This window comes from Vicugna pacos, chromosome 7, assembly GCF_048564905.1.
Source record: "Vicugna pacos chromosome 7, VicPac4, whole genome shotgun sequence".
NCBI classification, from domain to species: domain Eukaryota; kingdom Metazoa; phylum Chordata; class Mammalia; order Artiodactyla; family Camelidae; genus Vicugna; species Vicugna pacos.
Genome location: NC_132993.1, coordinates 79,640,920 through 79,656,605, shown reverse-complemented (window position 1 = coordinate 79,656,605; position 15,686 = coordinate 79,640,920). Strand labels below are relative to the sequence as shown.

The following is a 15,686-nucleotide window of genomic DNA, read 5'->3' as shown; positions in this document are numbered from 1 at the left end:
TTAGTGGAGGTGCTGAGGATTGAACCCAGGACCTTGTGCATGCCAGGATGTGCATGCTAGGCACACACTCTACCACTAGGCTATACCCTCCCTCCTCCTTTCTTTTTCTTTTAAACATTTTTTCATTGAGTTATAGTCATTTTACAATGTTGTGTCAAATTCTAGTGTAGAGCACAATTTTTCAGTTATACATGAACATACATATATTCATTGTCACATTTTTTTTTTCGCTGTGAGCTACCACAAGATCTTGTATATATTTCCCTGTGCTATACGGCATAATCTTGTTTATCTAGTCTACATATGCCTGTCAGTATCTACAAATTTTGAACTCCCAGTCTGTCCCTTCCCACCCCCTGCCCCCTTGGCAACCACAAGTTTGTATTCTGTCTATGAGCCTGCTTCTGTTTTGTATTTATGTTTTGTTTGTTTGTTTGTTTTTAGATTCCACATATGAGCGCTCTCATATGGTATTTTTCTTTCTCTTTCTGGCTTACTTCACTTAGAATGACATTCTCCAGGAGCATCCATGTTACTGTAAACGGCTTTATGTTGTCAGTTTTTATGGCTGAAAAGTATTCCATTGTATAAATATACCACATCTTTATCCAGTCACCTGTTGATGGACATTTAGGCTGTTTCCATGTCTTGGCTATTGTAAATAGTGCTGCTATGAACATTGGGGTGCAGGTGGCATTTTGAAGTAGAGTTCCTTCAGGATATACACCCAGGAGCGGGATTCCAGGGTCCTATGGTAAGTCTATTCTTAGTCTTTTGAGGAATCTCCATACTGTTTTCCACAGTGGCTGCACCAAACCGCATTCCCACCAGCAATGTACGAGGGTTCCCTTTTCTGCAAAGACTCTCCAGCATTTGTCATTTGTGGATTTTTGAATGATGGCCATTCTGTCTTGTGCGAGGTGATACCTCATTGTAGTTTTGATTTGCATTTCTGTGATAAATAGTGATACTGAGCATTTTTTCATGTGCCTATTGATCATTTGTATGTCTTCCTTGGAGAATTGCTTGTTTAGGTCTTCTGCCCATTTTTGGATTGGGTTGTTTGTTTGTTTCTTATTAAGTCTTATGAGCTGCTTATATATTCTGGAGATCAAACCTTTGTCGGTTTCATTTGCAAAAATTTTCTCCCATTCTGTAGGTTGTCATTTTGTTTCGCTTATGGTTTTCTTTGCTGTGCAGAAGCTTGTAAGTTTCATTAGGTCCCATTTGTTTATTCTTGTTTTTATATCTATTGCTTGGGTAGACTGTCTTAGGAAAACATTTTTGAGATGTATGTCAGATAATGTTTTGCCTGTATTTTGTTCTAGGAGGTTTATTGTATCTTGTCTTATGTTTAAGTCTTTGATCCATTTTGAGTTTATTTTTGTGTATGGTGTAAGGGAGTGTTCTAGCTTCATTGATTTACATGCTGCTGTCCAGTTTTCCCAACACCATTTGCTAAAGAGACTGTCTTTATTCTAATGTATATTCTTGCCTCCTTTATCGAAGATTAGTTGACCAAAAGTTTGTAGGTTCATTGCTGGGCTCTCTATTCTGTTCCATTGGTCTATATGTCTGTTTTTGTACCAATACCATGCTGTCTTGATGACTGTAGCTCTATAGTATTCTCTGAAGTCTGGGAGAGTTATTCCTCCAGCCTCTTTCGTTCTCTTCAGTAATACTTTGGCAATTCTAGGTCTTTGATGGTTCCATATAAATTTTATTATGATTTTTTTTCTAGTTCTGTGAAATATGTCCAGGGTAATGTGATAGGGATTGCATTAAATCTGTAGATTGCCTTGGGCAGTATGACCATTTTAACAATATTGATACTTCCAATCCAGGAACATGGGATATCTTTCCATTTTTTAAGTCTTCTTTAATTCCCTTAATCAGTGTTTTATAGTTTTCCGTGTATAAGTCTCACCTCCTTGGTTAGATTTATTCCTAGGTGTTTTATTACTTCAGGTGCTATTTTAAAGGGGATTGTTTCTTTACTTTCTTTTTCTGTTGATTCATTGTTAGTGTAAAGAAATGCAACTGATTTTTGAACATTAATCTTAAAACCTGCTACCTTGCTGAATCCTTCGATTATTTCTAGTAGTTTTTGTGTGGACCTTTTAGGGTTTTCTATATCTAGTATCATGTCATCTGCATATAGTGACACTTTTACCTCTTCTTTTCCAATTTGGATCCCTTTTATTTCTCTCTCTTGCCTGATTGCTGTGGCTAGGACTTCCAGGACTATGTTGAATAGGAGTGGTGATAGTGGGCAGCCTTGTGTTGTCCCAGATTTTAGTGGGAAGCTTTTGAGTTTTTCACCATGAGTACTATGCTGGCTGTAGGTTTGTCATTTATTATGTTGAGATATGATTCCTCTATACCCACTTTGGTGAGAGTTTTTATCATAAATGGGTATTGAATTTTATCAAATGCTTTTTTCTGCATCTACTGAGATGATTTTGTGGTTTTTGTTCTTTCTCTTGTTGATATGATTTGTTACATTGATTGATTTGCATATATTGAACCACCCTTGGGTCCCTGGGATGAACCCAACTTGAGCATGATGTATAATCTTTTTTATGTTCTTTTGGATTCTATTTGCTAATATTTTGGTGAGGATTTTGGCATCTATGTTCATCAGTGATATTGGTCTGTAATTCTCTTTTTTGGTGGTGTCTTTGCCTGGTTTTGGTATCAGGGTGATGGTGGCTTCATAGAATGAGTTTGGGAGTATTCCCTCCTTTTCAGTCTTCTGGAAGAGTTTGAGAAGAACTGATATGAGTTCTTCTTCGTATGTTTGGTAGAATTCCTCAGCGAAGCCGTCCGGTCCTGGACTTTTATTTGTAGGGTTTTTTTTTTTTATTGCTAATTCAGTTTCGTTTCTAATGATCGGTTTGTTCAAGTGGTTAGTTTCTTCTTGGTTCAGTCTTGGTGGACTTTTATGTTTCCATAATCTTGTCCGTCTCCTCTAGGGTATCCATTTTGGTTCCATATAGTTTTTCATAATATTCTTGTATGATCGAATGCAGTGCTTTTCTTTTGAACTTTTCAGCCACCATTTTGTAAGAAGTTCAGTGCATCCTATGCTTATACATTTATGTAAAAGCTGTGACGTGCTGCCCTCTGACTGATGAGAAGCAACGTGGTCGTGGGACCTGCATGTATTTGCTGTGTCAAGAATGCATTCTAACAAACTGCCTCGGGGTCAATCAGATTCCCTCTGTCTTACATTGTACAACATGCTGTTCTTGGAACCCAAACAACATACTTGGCACAAGGGTATAAAAACAGCAGTCACAAAATGAACGAAAAATGTTCTAAGGATTTCATATTTTAATGCAAGAATTTATCCCCCCAAATTATATCATCACATGAGTCAATTTTCCTCCCTAAAGTTGCACAAATGAACCACTCACAACTTACTAAGATGAAAACAAAAAGAAATCAAAAGCCTAGGTAGTTTTATATCTATGTATTTATTATTTATTTATTTTTCTTTAACATTTTTTATTGATTTATAATCATTTTACAATGTTGTGTCAAATTCCAGTGTAGAGCACAATTTTTCAGTTATACATGAACATATATATATATTCATGTCACTTTTTTTTCTCTGAGCTACCATAAGATCTTGTGTAATTTCCCTGTGCTATACAGTATAATCTTATTTATCTATTCTACAATTTTGAAATTGTAGTTGTATATCTATTTAAAAAATTTAAATTTGTAATTAAAAACTTTCTCACATAGAGCCATTAGACCCAGATGGCTTCACTAGTGAATTCTTACCAAATTTAAAGAAAAATTCATACCACTCTTCTAGAGACTAGAAAAAGAGTGAACACATCCCAAGTGTTGGGAAATAGTTCTAAGTGCCCCTAATAGCTAGTTCCAAGCGTTTGAGAGCTCCAGGAATTCTTATGATGTGCTGGCGTGAGTGTAAATTGATGAGAACCACTTGGTGAAATAGTTTGGCTGTCTATTAAATGTGAACAGGTGCATAAGCCACGACTCAAAGATTCCATTCCCATTTATATACCCTTCATAAATGGGTATATAAGTGCATCAAAAGATTTGTAAGGAGTGTTCATTGCAGCATTATTTATAATAGCCTCAATCTGGAAATAGCCCTGATGATCAGTGAAAGATGGCTTCGTAAATTGCGGTGTATTCATACATTGAAATACTATACAGCAGCGGCAGAGAAACAGCTACCGCTGTACCTAACAGCTTGGATAAACATCAGAAAGAAAATGTTGAGTGAAAGAAGCCAGTGAAGTAGTTTATGATCCTATTTATATAAAACCCAAACATCAGCACCATTTATCTAAGTGATACATTTCAGAGGAGCAGTTCATCTGTGAGAGGAAACTGCAGAGCTTCCTGGGTTCTGTTTCTTGATCTGGGTGCTGGTTGCGCTGATACGTTCATATCATAAACATTTGTCAAGCTCTAAATTTATGATACGTACTTTTTATGCACATTATTCAATTGTATATGTGTTATTATTTAATTTAAAAAGTAAATCACTCAGAAGAAAGATTAGGGGTTAAACAACTTTAAGGGAGGCACTGATAAGTGGAAACTGAAATCTTACATTTATGCGTTCTTAAGAGATTCAAGATGAAATTGTAAATGAAGTGAAATTCACCTGATCTCTTGCCATTTTGATCTGCATGGTCGATTTATGTATCAATGACTCAAAAAAGAAGCTCCTTTTTCCTTCAAAGAAAGGAAAAAAAAATTCCTTTACCTCTGGGAGGTTCATAAAAGAGTGTTAATAACCTACTCATTATCTATTTCATTTTTAAAAGTTGGCATCCATTTAATAAAATGAATTTGTGGTGTGCAAAGGGAATTTATCTATGAGATGCTTATAAAACTTAATTGCAGTGGCATAGTCTCACCCTGATAGACTTGTTTTCATTGGCTATTAGAGATTACAAGGGCCTTAGATGACTAAATATTCTATTTTTTATTGATAGTATGACTCAGTGGCCTTCTTTGATACTGTCATGGTGAACTGACAGGCTCCGTTTACTTTTTAGGTGCAGGTGTTTGGACTGTATTCTGGAGAAGAATTTCACGAGACTTTTGACTGTCCCATTAAAGTAAGTATTCAGTAAGTTTTGATTTTTCTAAGGATTTTCTCAACAAAGGCAATATGAATCAGAATACTTTGAACACTACCAGTCTTGCGTAAATTACCAATGATGAAATTACATCAGTAAGCATCTATTCAACCCTTACAATGTACCAGGTGCTGTTTGATGCTGTGAAGGAGGACAGAATGTATGTTTTGTGACTGACCTCAGCCCGTCCAAAGGATGGATCTTTTGTTGTAGTGGGTGAGGTGATACATACACACACACACATGCGTGCATGCACACAATCTGTGATTAAAGATCCAAAGAGGTAAAAAAGAAAAAATATTAAGGAGTCTAAAGCTGAGAGAAGTTACTTCCAGCTGTTCTTGTAGTGATGGCTTCATAGATGGAGTGATGTGTGATTGGACTTCAATAAATGGACAGGGCAGCCGGAGAAAGCTGACTTTCCATGTGGAAGAACAGTGTAATATAAGCAGAGAGGGTAGAAAGTTCAGACTGTGTTCAGAAAGTGGCAAATGGTCTAGTTTAGATGGTGCATGAAATACTGACTTGGCAGGAGAGCGGTACAGGCAGACTGAGACTGGCTTTATATTCAGGCTAAGGAACTTGGACTCTGTTTGGTAGATAAGGAGAAATTATTGACTGTTTAAGAGCAAAGAAGTGGCATAAACTGAGCTAAGCTTAAGGAAAATTAACGTGGCAACTCTGCACAGTACAGATTGGAAGGCTGATAGACACGAGGCAGGAGGACCAGTTTTAGGTGACAGTAACGGTAGTTACAGTGGCTGTTAGAGTCGTTAAAGGAAGAGGTTGTTCTTTTTTTTTCCCCCCACGTGTTTATTCAAGCATTTATTGATCAACAGGTAAAGGAGAGACAGGATCTAATGTGTGTTTTCCAAAGCCAACCTTGCCAGAATGGAGGGGGATTTAAGCAGGAGAGTGACTGGGGACGGGAGACAGTTTAGAAGGCTAATCAGTGGTCTAGGCAGAGCGTCGTCACAGGAGCGCAATAAAAAAAAAGGGCCGTAGTGAGGATTCAGGAGGGAGTAGAAGAAATGAATTGGAAAAGCCTCTAGAAGGTTGGCTTAATAAGCCTCCGTGATGGATTGGCTGCAGGGGGAGGAAGGTAGAGGAGCTGATGGTAAATCCAGGTTCTTGCTTTGGCAGTGGTGTGTGGGGATGCCACCAACTGCAACGAGGGATGGTTTGAGTGAGGACGTTGGTGTAAATGTCATGGAGGCTTTTGTCTGAGTGAATGTGGAGCTCAGAATGGAGACTGGCCCTAAAAACACAAGCCTGATAACCACAGTTGAGTAAGGCATCCGGACAAGGAGATAGTCGGGTTCTTTCTCAGGGTTTCTTCTGCGAAATGTATTCAGCTACAAACATTTGGGACATCTTGCTGCCTTGATTGAACTCACTTGCTGTCTCTAAAGAGAAGTGCCCACTCAGAGGGTCCCCCTCAGTCAGAAATTAGAACTGTCCACACTCATGTTTTAGCCTTGCCCTGGCTTCGTAGAAGAAATCTTTTCACACCAGAGCAAAAGTCATCCTCAGTTGGTGCAAAATATTACCTGAAATACATTACTTCCTACCAAGATACTAATTTTTAGATGACACTGCCTGACGCATACAAAGGGCTTTCATTTTGTGCTGTAGCAGTGACCCCGAAACCAAGTCCTGTCCTTGTCCCCTTGCAGATCATCGCTGTACACCCGCATTTCTTGAGATCCAGCTGCAAGCAGTTTGTGACCGGAGGGAAGAAGGTAAGGGCTGTGTGTCTGCTGGCATTGCTGGTCTTGGAGGGGGTTCAGTTTGCTCTTTAATTTACCTTTAATATTCTTAATCTCTGACTATTTATTAGGAGAAAATTTGAGAAAGCCAAATGTCACAATGTAGTGAAATTGTAAGACCATCATCTCTTGGGGAAGACGTGGCCTCAGTGCTTCTCCCTGCCATTCCTTTAGAATAGACGTAGGGCAGGAGAAACAGAGATGTGACCCAAACTGTCACCTAGCGCTTGGAAATGCTGCCCCTGCCGCAAAAAAAAGAGGTAGTACTTAAAAATAACAAAAGAGTGATTAAGCTAACATTTTTTTTTCCCTTTGTAGAAAATCTCTTGCAGGCCTTGATAAAGTTTTAGAATAATTATGGCTTTTTTTTTTAACTGACATGTTCCCATCATATTTTATTATCTTACTGCTGTTTAAAAAATAGAAGGTAAAATAATCCTTTTGTACATTGACATGTTTGGAGATACGATAAATTCTTTTTTTGTTTGTTTGTTTGTTCTTTGCTTTTGTTAATGAAGCTACTGGGGATTGAACCCACGACCTCGTGCGTGCTAAGCACATGCTCTTATCACTGACCTACACCACCACACACCATTCCCCCAAGTAAATTCCAAAAGGAAAGAATCTTTCCTTTTACAGAATGAGTTAATTTTTTTCTATTTTTATTAACCAGTGTTTGTTTTGTTTTTCTTTCTTTTAAATCTGTCTATCATCCATCCATCCATCCTTCCATCCTTTTAACCAGTGATTTTTTAAAACCATTTTTACAACTAAACACCATCACTGTACTGGAACTCTGAAGTTATTTCTCATTCAGTTTGGGGCTCAGTGAGCAGGAGGCTGTAGCTATGGTTACTTCTATAGCCGGGCATTGCTGGGGAGTGGCTACTTTGAGGCCCAGCTACCAAATAGTTTCGAATGTTTTGTTGTAGCTCTGTGTCGTCTCCCCTTGGTCTGCTGCTTCTGAGAGTGATAGAGCAGGAGAGCGCACTGGACATTACCTCACCCAGCGTTTTTCAAGCACTGGTTTCAGCTCGTGTATTGGTTGACTGGCAGGTCCTGTAGATCCCAATTCCACGCCACAGCACGAAGCCAAGGCTGCCCCAGCTCTGGTTTCTGGTTGAGGGCCAGCTCCTTCCCGCCCTCCCTACAGCTCACTGTTATCCTTACAGTCTAGCGTCATTAGCCTCACGTACACGTCTATGGGATTAATGTGTGCGAATTACGGCTTCAAAGTAACATTCTCTATCTTAGACCTGCGGCCGATTCACTCCTGAAAAAAAATAGCTACTTTATTGTATTTGTCTTCAGGAAAGAGTAGCTTTAATATTCCTCTTGTTAAACTATTTCTGTACTAAACAGTTTTCTAGTTAGGAAATTTTATGTGAGCTATAAAATAAGTTTACTTAGCGTAATTTAAATCCATGCATTTTTATGTAAAACTCAGTGGGGATATATTAGAATGCTGTCACTTTCTGTTTGTTTTTTAAGTAGCCTGAAACGGTGAACTTTATTTACCTAACAGTTCAAGAAGTTAGAGAGTGGCTTTCCTGTATGAGTCTGACTCAGGGTCTCTCATGAGACTTCAGTCTAGATTGTGATCAGGACTGCACTCATCTGAAGGCTGGGCTGGGGTGGAGAATCTGATTCGTAGAAGTCTGCTGCCTTCTTAATACGAATTCGTCATAAAATCTCAATAGTTTAAAATGTTGATAAATCACTTTTGGTTAGAGCATTTTCATCATCTCAGTAATGAAACCCAGTCACTCCCCTCTCCCCCTTCCCCTGCTTGCCAGCTCTAAGTAACCACTAATATGTTTCATTTCTCTGTAAATTTGCCTCTTCTGGCTGCTACTTATACATTCTGGGTATTTCATAGAAATAGAATCATACAATAAGTGCATGGCCTTTGTGTCTGGTTTCTTTCAGGAGTTTTCTGGATCCATCCGTGTTGTAGCATGCATCAGACCTTCATTCCTTCTTACGGCCAAAGTCTTTTTCATTGTATGGATGTATCATCTTTTACTTAGCCATTTATTAGCTGATGGGCATTTGGGTTGTTTCCACTTTTGGTATTATGCATAACGCTGCCGTGAACATTCATGTATAACTGTCCAGCCGTGAACGTTCATTCCTCTTGGGTGCAGAACTGTTGGATCATACAGTAACTGTGTTGAACACCTTGAAGAACTGTCAAACTGTTTTCCAAAGTGAATGCACCATTTTGCATTCTCACTAGCAATATGTGAGAGTTTGACACTCTGTGCATTCTACCAAACACTCATTTTTGTCTGTCTTTGATTACAGCCACCTGCTGAGTGGGAAGTGGCATCTCGTTGTTTTGATTTGCATTTCCCTAATGACTAAAGATGTTGAGCATTTTTTCATGTGCTTATTGGCCATTTGCCTATCTTTGGAGAAATGTCTATTCAGACTCTTGGCCCCTTGTTTGATGGGGCTGTTTGTCTTTTTATTACACAGTTGTAAAATTGTTTTATATACTCTGGTCTCTTATCAACTTGTGATTTGCAAATATTTTCTCCCAGCCTGTGACTTGACTTTTCGCTTTATTGATGGTGTCATTTGAAGTACAAAAGTTTTTAATTTTGGTGAAGTGCCATTTTTTTCTTTTTTTTTTTTTTTGACACTTATGCTTTTGGCATTGTATCTATAAATCATTTCCAAATCCAAGGTCTTGAAGATTTATGCCTGTGTTTTCTTCTGAGAGTTTTATAATTTTAACTCTTAAATTTAGCTCTAAAATCTACTTCAAGTTTGTGTATGGTGTAAGGTAGGGGTCTAAATTCATTCTTTCACATATGAATATCCAGTTGTTCCCGCACCATTTGATGAAGAGTCTGTTCCTGTGCCATTGTCTTGGCCCCTTTGTCAAAAATCAGTTAACCATATGCAGCCACTATAAAAACTGAAAATAGAGTTGCCATATGATCCAGCAATCCCACTCCTGCGCATATATCCAAAGAAAACTCTAATTCAAAAAGATACGCACACCCCAATGTTCACAGCAGCAGTATTTCCAATAGCCAGGACATGGAAACAACCTAAATGTCCATCAATAGATGACTGGATAAAGAGGTGGTAGTATATTTATATGATGGAATACTACTCAGCCATAAAAAAGAATAAAATAATGCCATTTGCAGGAACATAGATGGACCTAGAGATTGTCATACTAAGTGAAGTAAATCAGACAAAGACAAATAACATATTATATCATTTATATGTGGAACCTTAAAAAATGAGACACATGAACCTATTTACAAAACAGAACCAGACTCAGACATAGAAAGCAAACCTGTGGTTACCAAAGGGGAATGGGGAGGCAGAAAGAATTAGGAGTTTGGGATTAGGGGATACACACTACTATATATAAAAATAGGTAAACAACAAGGACCTACTGTATAACACAGGGAACTACCTTCAATATCTTGTAATAACCTATAATGATAAAGAATGTATATATATGTATAATGAATCACTGTGCCTACACTAGAAACTAACACAATATTATACTTCAAATTTTAAAAACTCAGTTAACCATAAATGCCAGGATTTGTCTCGGGACTTTCAACTGTGTTGATCTGTGTATCTGTCCCTGTACCAGTACCCCTTTTAGGTTTCAGAGCCATTAATTTCACTGCAGTTACTTCTGGGATGACAAACAAATTAACTCCTTTTACAGCATTTTGATGTTGAGTTCTTCCTCTTTCAAAAGCCCTTGTAATTTCTCCTACTTAAGTTAGAGATTTAAGAAACATTAGTATGTAAATGTGTCCTTTCTTCAGGGAGTCTTAACGCACAAACTATTGACTGATTTCTCTGGATTCATTAAAGTTTATTGTGGAAATACGTGTTTAACAAGTAGTAAAAAGAAGTGTTTATTCAATAAACTATAGTGACCTCTATGTATAGAGTTAAATAACTAGAGATTTCCAAGATGTGCACAAGATTTCCAAAATGTGCACAGGCTTGGTGTGGTTTGTAGAAATTTCTAGAGAGATTTCTTCCTTCTGTACGTGCATGGTTTTGACGTTACTGTGTTCTGTTTGTTTTAAAATAGATTTATTTAGTTGAAGGTATTTCAGGAAATGTTTTTGTTTTGAGTTCATATTGATTTCATTAAGGAATGTACCTTTGATTTTTAAAAACAAAGAGAAAGGCTTTTAGAAGGTGACAGTAAGAAAGAGATACTATTATGAAAATATTATTTTCATTTTTAAGGTGTTAGCAAATCTTTGGGAGTTTTTTTTTTTTTGGAATAACCAAGTTATGGCATTTTTGTACCTTGCAAAAATGAGAAGAACAAATACTGCATTGGCCCAATCACAACTCAGATCATTCCAACTGCAATTTTCAACTCACACCATCCACAAAGCAGAACAAATTTGAAGAGTTCAATATTTAGCAAATGGTGATAACCTTGCAATAATCATATATTGTAGATATCAAGACCTCTCTGTTTAGAGCAGATAGCAGATCATATGGGGGGAAAAGAGCAAAGATAAATATCATGTAACTGAAAGGTTATGACCTTCTGCCTTTAAGAAATAATTTAATCTTCCCCCTCAAAAAAAGAAAAGAAAAAAACTGGAGCAAAGACTAGCCAGATGAAAGTGTAATACAGGAAAAAGGCATTCTTAACCCTTAAGAACGTTGATTTTCCCTAGACTGACAGCCAGATGCGTTTTGGAGTTATATGCCACCTTCTGTAAACAATGGAACCAGCACAGCAACTACAAAAGCAAAATAGGAAAGACGGAAGTCCTACAAGGAGATATTCCTGCTGTCATCTCATAAGGATATTTGACAGAAATGTCTAACTTAATATTTTACGAAAACTTTTGATTCCTGTAAAAAAAATATATCTTTTTTTCAAGTAATCAGAACACACCTTGCAGAATAGCTCTGCAAAACAGCAGGGTAGCAGAAAAAACTCAGCTGTAGTTGGACACTTTTGTTGATATTTCCTTTTTAAGGTTCAAGCTTCTTAGGACTCTGGAGGTAGCTCCTTACCCACGCGGGACTAGGAAGAGGAGGCTGTGGTTCAGTCTGGCATAAACTTTTATTTTAGGTTTTCAAGGTAACCTCGCAGTAGTTGAATGCCATCGCTGGATTTATGGATTCTGCTGCTTGACACATGAGCATAAAAAGCTTATTCTAAATTCTGTTTTGTTTCCTTATGGAAAAGAAAAGAAAAGAAAAAGTACCTGTCTTAAGAGTACCGATGGAGAGAGCTTTCAAACACGTGAATCGATGGATTTTTTTGTTTGTTTTACGTGTAACCTCCCCGTGTAGGAAGAATTCTAATGCCAGAGCATAGCAATGAGGTATCTGCTTTCAAAACAAGTCTGCCAAACAGATTGGCTCTGGATTTTTTTTTTTTATTTCTAAATTGCACAACTTTCTCCGTCAGCGGATAAACTTTAGCTGTCTACGACCTTTACCTTTGAACTCTGAAATGCACTTTATAATAACTAGTTCTCCTCCTCTGACAAATTATTAAATTGTCACAATGCTGTTTGCCACGGAGTTCATTTTTAGAAAGGAGGTAGTCAGCTGTTTGGCAATGTGGTGGGCGAGGAGGAGGGGCCCTGGCCGCGGAGAAAGGTTGCTTTGTAAGCGGGAAAGTGTCAGTCAGCAAACCACGAAAGGACCTGCGTGCATGAAATGAGGAAAAGCGCCTGACTGCTCGGGGCTGAAAGCTTTGCGGCAGATTCTACCTGAAGGACAAAGGCAGTAGTATCAACCAGTTTCCCAGTTTCCAGCAAACAACGCGTTGCATTTCCTGACAGCCAGCCTCTTTTTGGGAGAGGATGCAACAGAGCAGCTTTTCTGGAATAATGCAAATCTTTTTAGAAGCCGGACAGCCCAGCGAGCCACTGTGACCACTAAACGTGAAATGGAGAGGTGCTTCCTCATGTGTTTATCTCCCGGTCAGATTGAAGCTGGGAGTTCTTGGGATCAAAAAGAATTTGACATCGGTTACCTGAAACATTCTGCTGCCCAGTGAATCTTCAGAGTGCTGTATTTCTGCAGGCACTCAGGTATTTGCTCTCAGGCATCTTGGTACGTGCAAACTATTCTCACACGTTACTCCCCAGGCAACCACCAAATTTATGTCCTGGTACTTGCCTGTAGGACCAGTGTAAATAAACACCCTCATTTCTTTGGGGCACTGTGTTATAAATTGTGGTTCCTTCCATCCCTAGAAATGCTGTAAACATACCAAAATTGATTAAAACCCACCCACCAGTAAAAAGGAGAACACAATGTAACCTTTACAAGTTTTTTTTAACGTATTTAAAAACCAAGTTGTAAAATGGATGTACTGTACAAGTTTATTTTGGTGGGATTTTCTCGGTGGACTGAGCTGGTTGAAGCTAAAAACAGAAATCCAGGGCTTAAAACAGAAATCATTTTCAATCTCAATAATGGGTTTTCTTCATCACCTTCAAGATGAAGTTCATTTATCTCAAACATTAATTGCTTTTTTGATGTCAATTTCTAGAGCTCCCAAAGTCCTTGAGATGGATGCATTTTCTATAGTCATCCCCCTTGTTTATCATTGCCATCCAAAACCTGTTGAGAATAGAAGCCTTTTTTTTTAATGAGTTCACCTAACTTTCCCCTGTGTAATAGTTCAACACTGTTTTCAACTTCCCCCTGAATTCTGAAGTGCATCATCTGTCTTCCTAGAGCAATCAAACCATCCTTTGCTTCTTGCTGAAAGTATCTTCCTGTGCACATTGAGAGCACTGTGATTGCTCTGAAGTATTCTGAATAGTTATTACCTGTGCAGAAATTATTGTGTAGTTCAGAATGCTCATCCTGTTTTCTTGTGGGGTTTAATACCAGTGGACTGTCATGGACCCTGGGAAGCTCTTTCTCTCTCTCTCCTGCTTGATCGCTTGCTCGCTCTCTCTGTCTCAGATAAGGCTATATAAATAACTTTTAAGTTTTTCTCTTTCATTTTCTTTTTTTAAGATAAGGCTCTATATAAGATAAGGGGTCACAGTTGCAGCAATTGTGAGTTGGTGTCACCAGTACAGACGAAATCATAGTCATTTCACAGGACTTTTTGGCTTGAATAGTGCTGCCTCATGAACACAGCTTTGTAGGAGGGTCCACATCGGGTGCTGTGAACACGTAGTGTCTGATTTCGGGAACGATGGGACGTTTCCAAAAGCAGATGGAATGCTGCCTGTGGAAAGTAGTTAGTCCATCAGACCATTCATCAGAATGGTGATTGGGTAGGAAAGTGAGTATCCCAAGTCTTTTGAGAGGAAAAAAATTTGTATGTATGTATGTATCACCGTGGGGTAATTTTGTAGTCCTTTGTCTTTAAGCATTTTGGGCTTCCCCCACCCCCCAGCCCATTGCTTGTTTCCTTTCAGTTTTCTAATTCATTTTTAGCCAATGAATGTTGGCGTTGATGTTGGTAAGAGCACAAATGTGGACAAACTCAGTGTCTAACAGTAGTGACTTAGCTGTGTCAGTGCCCCGTGGCCCAAGATCACCAGGAACACACCCGTAGGGTAGGAGGAAGCAGGTGTGTTAGAAAGAAGATGTTCCAGGGTTTGAGCTGGCGAGAGGTGGTTTGGGAGGGTTTGAGGAAGCAGAACTTTGCTCTAGATCTGGCGCCATCAGGAAGCAAGAGCGATTCTACCACTGGGTATTTTAATAAATCATAACCAGAAGGAGGAAGGAGCAAATCAAGGCTGAAGACATCATCAGTAAAGAAGCAGCAGTCTCTCGTTTTAGCCAGGATGGGGTTGTGGGGGTGGTCATTTATGTGGCTTGGAGAAATGCTCACATTTTGTCTGTGTTCCCGTATGATTATGGAGTGGTCCTGTTTTTGTCCTCCACCTCGTGGTCACGGGGCCTTGTCTGATGCTGGTGTCCCGGGAAATCGTTTGTATTCACGCAGAGAGCACCAAGGCCCAGCTCTGAGTGCCGGGCCAGCTCCTGTATGTCAGCTTTCTTCTTTCTCCGTTATGACAAGGGCCCAACATTTGCTAGATGGCTTCTAATGAGGTATTTTATGAAAATAGATGTATAGTCTGAGTTCAGTTTTTGGGTAGAAATATAATAACATATGATGTAGCAGTATTCATAGAAGGCTAGCTACCAAAATATTCATAATATTAACGTTATGTTTTTAATAATATCTGGGCAGGATTATTAGTGTTCTTTCTGGCCTTCGTTGGCTTTTATTTTCTGCTTTTTTTTTTTTTTGGAAACATGCCTTACTTTTATAATAATAAAAAGCAATAATAAAAGAATGTATAAAGTAATCTCAACTATGTTGGTTCTCTTTTCAACTTAGCATCACAAATCATACGAAATTCCCTACGTGATTAAAGTCTAATCTTAGCTCAGATATTCCTTACTGGTTCCATAATATTCTGTCCTGTGGGTCTGTTTAATTTTCTTAATCATTCTCATGTTACTGGAACGTGAGATTGTATCTGGTTTGGGGTTATCATAAATCATGCTGTGATGAAGCTAGAAATCTTTGGGCATGAACTTTTTGTCGGTGCTTCTGAATATTTTTCTAGCACTGATTCCTAAGATTGGAATTACTGGGTCAAAGATTCTGATTCTTTTTTAGGCTTTTGATACGTACTGCCAAGTAAAGCTGCATTCCACAAAACAGAACCCGCCTACACCAGCTGTGTAGAGGACCTGTTTCACCATATCGACCTGCCAATTTGATACACGTGGAAAGATATTCCATCTATTTTGTAACTTATTTGAATTG

The 15,686-nt window shown here is 38.5% G+C and overlaps 1 protein-coding gene across 1 annotated transcript in view; it reads left to right on the top strand.

Annotated features, from left to right (window-relative positions):
• The window catches only part of VPS41 (VPS41 subunit of HOPS complex), a 176,779-nt gene that overhangs the window by 78,120 nt on the left and 82,973 nt on the right, over positions 1-15,686 (top strand). Inside the window, exons 6-7 of the mRNA XM_072965234.1 lie at positions 5,052-5,114; positions 6,812-6,877. Of these exons, the coding sequence (XP_072821335.1) occupies positions 5,052-5,114; positions 6,812-6,877 (129 nt within the window). The remainder of the gene's footprint in view (positions 1-5,051; positions 5,115-6,811; positions 6,878-15,686) is intronic.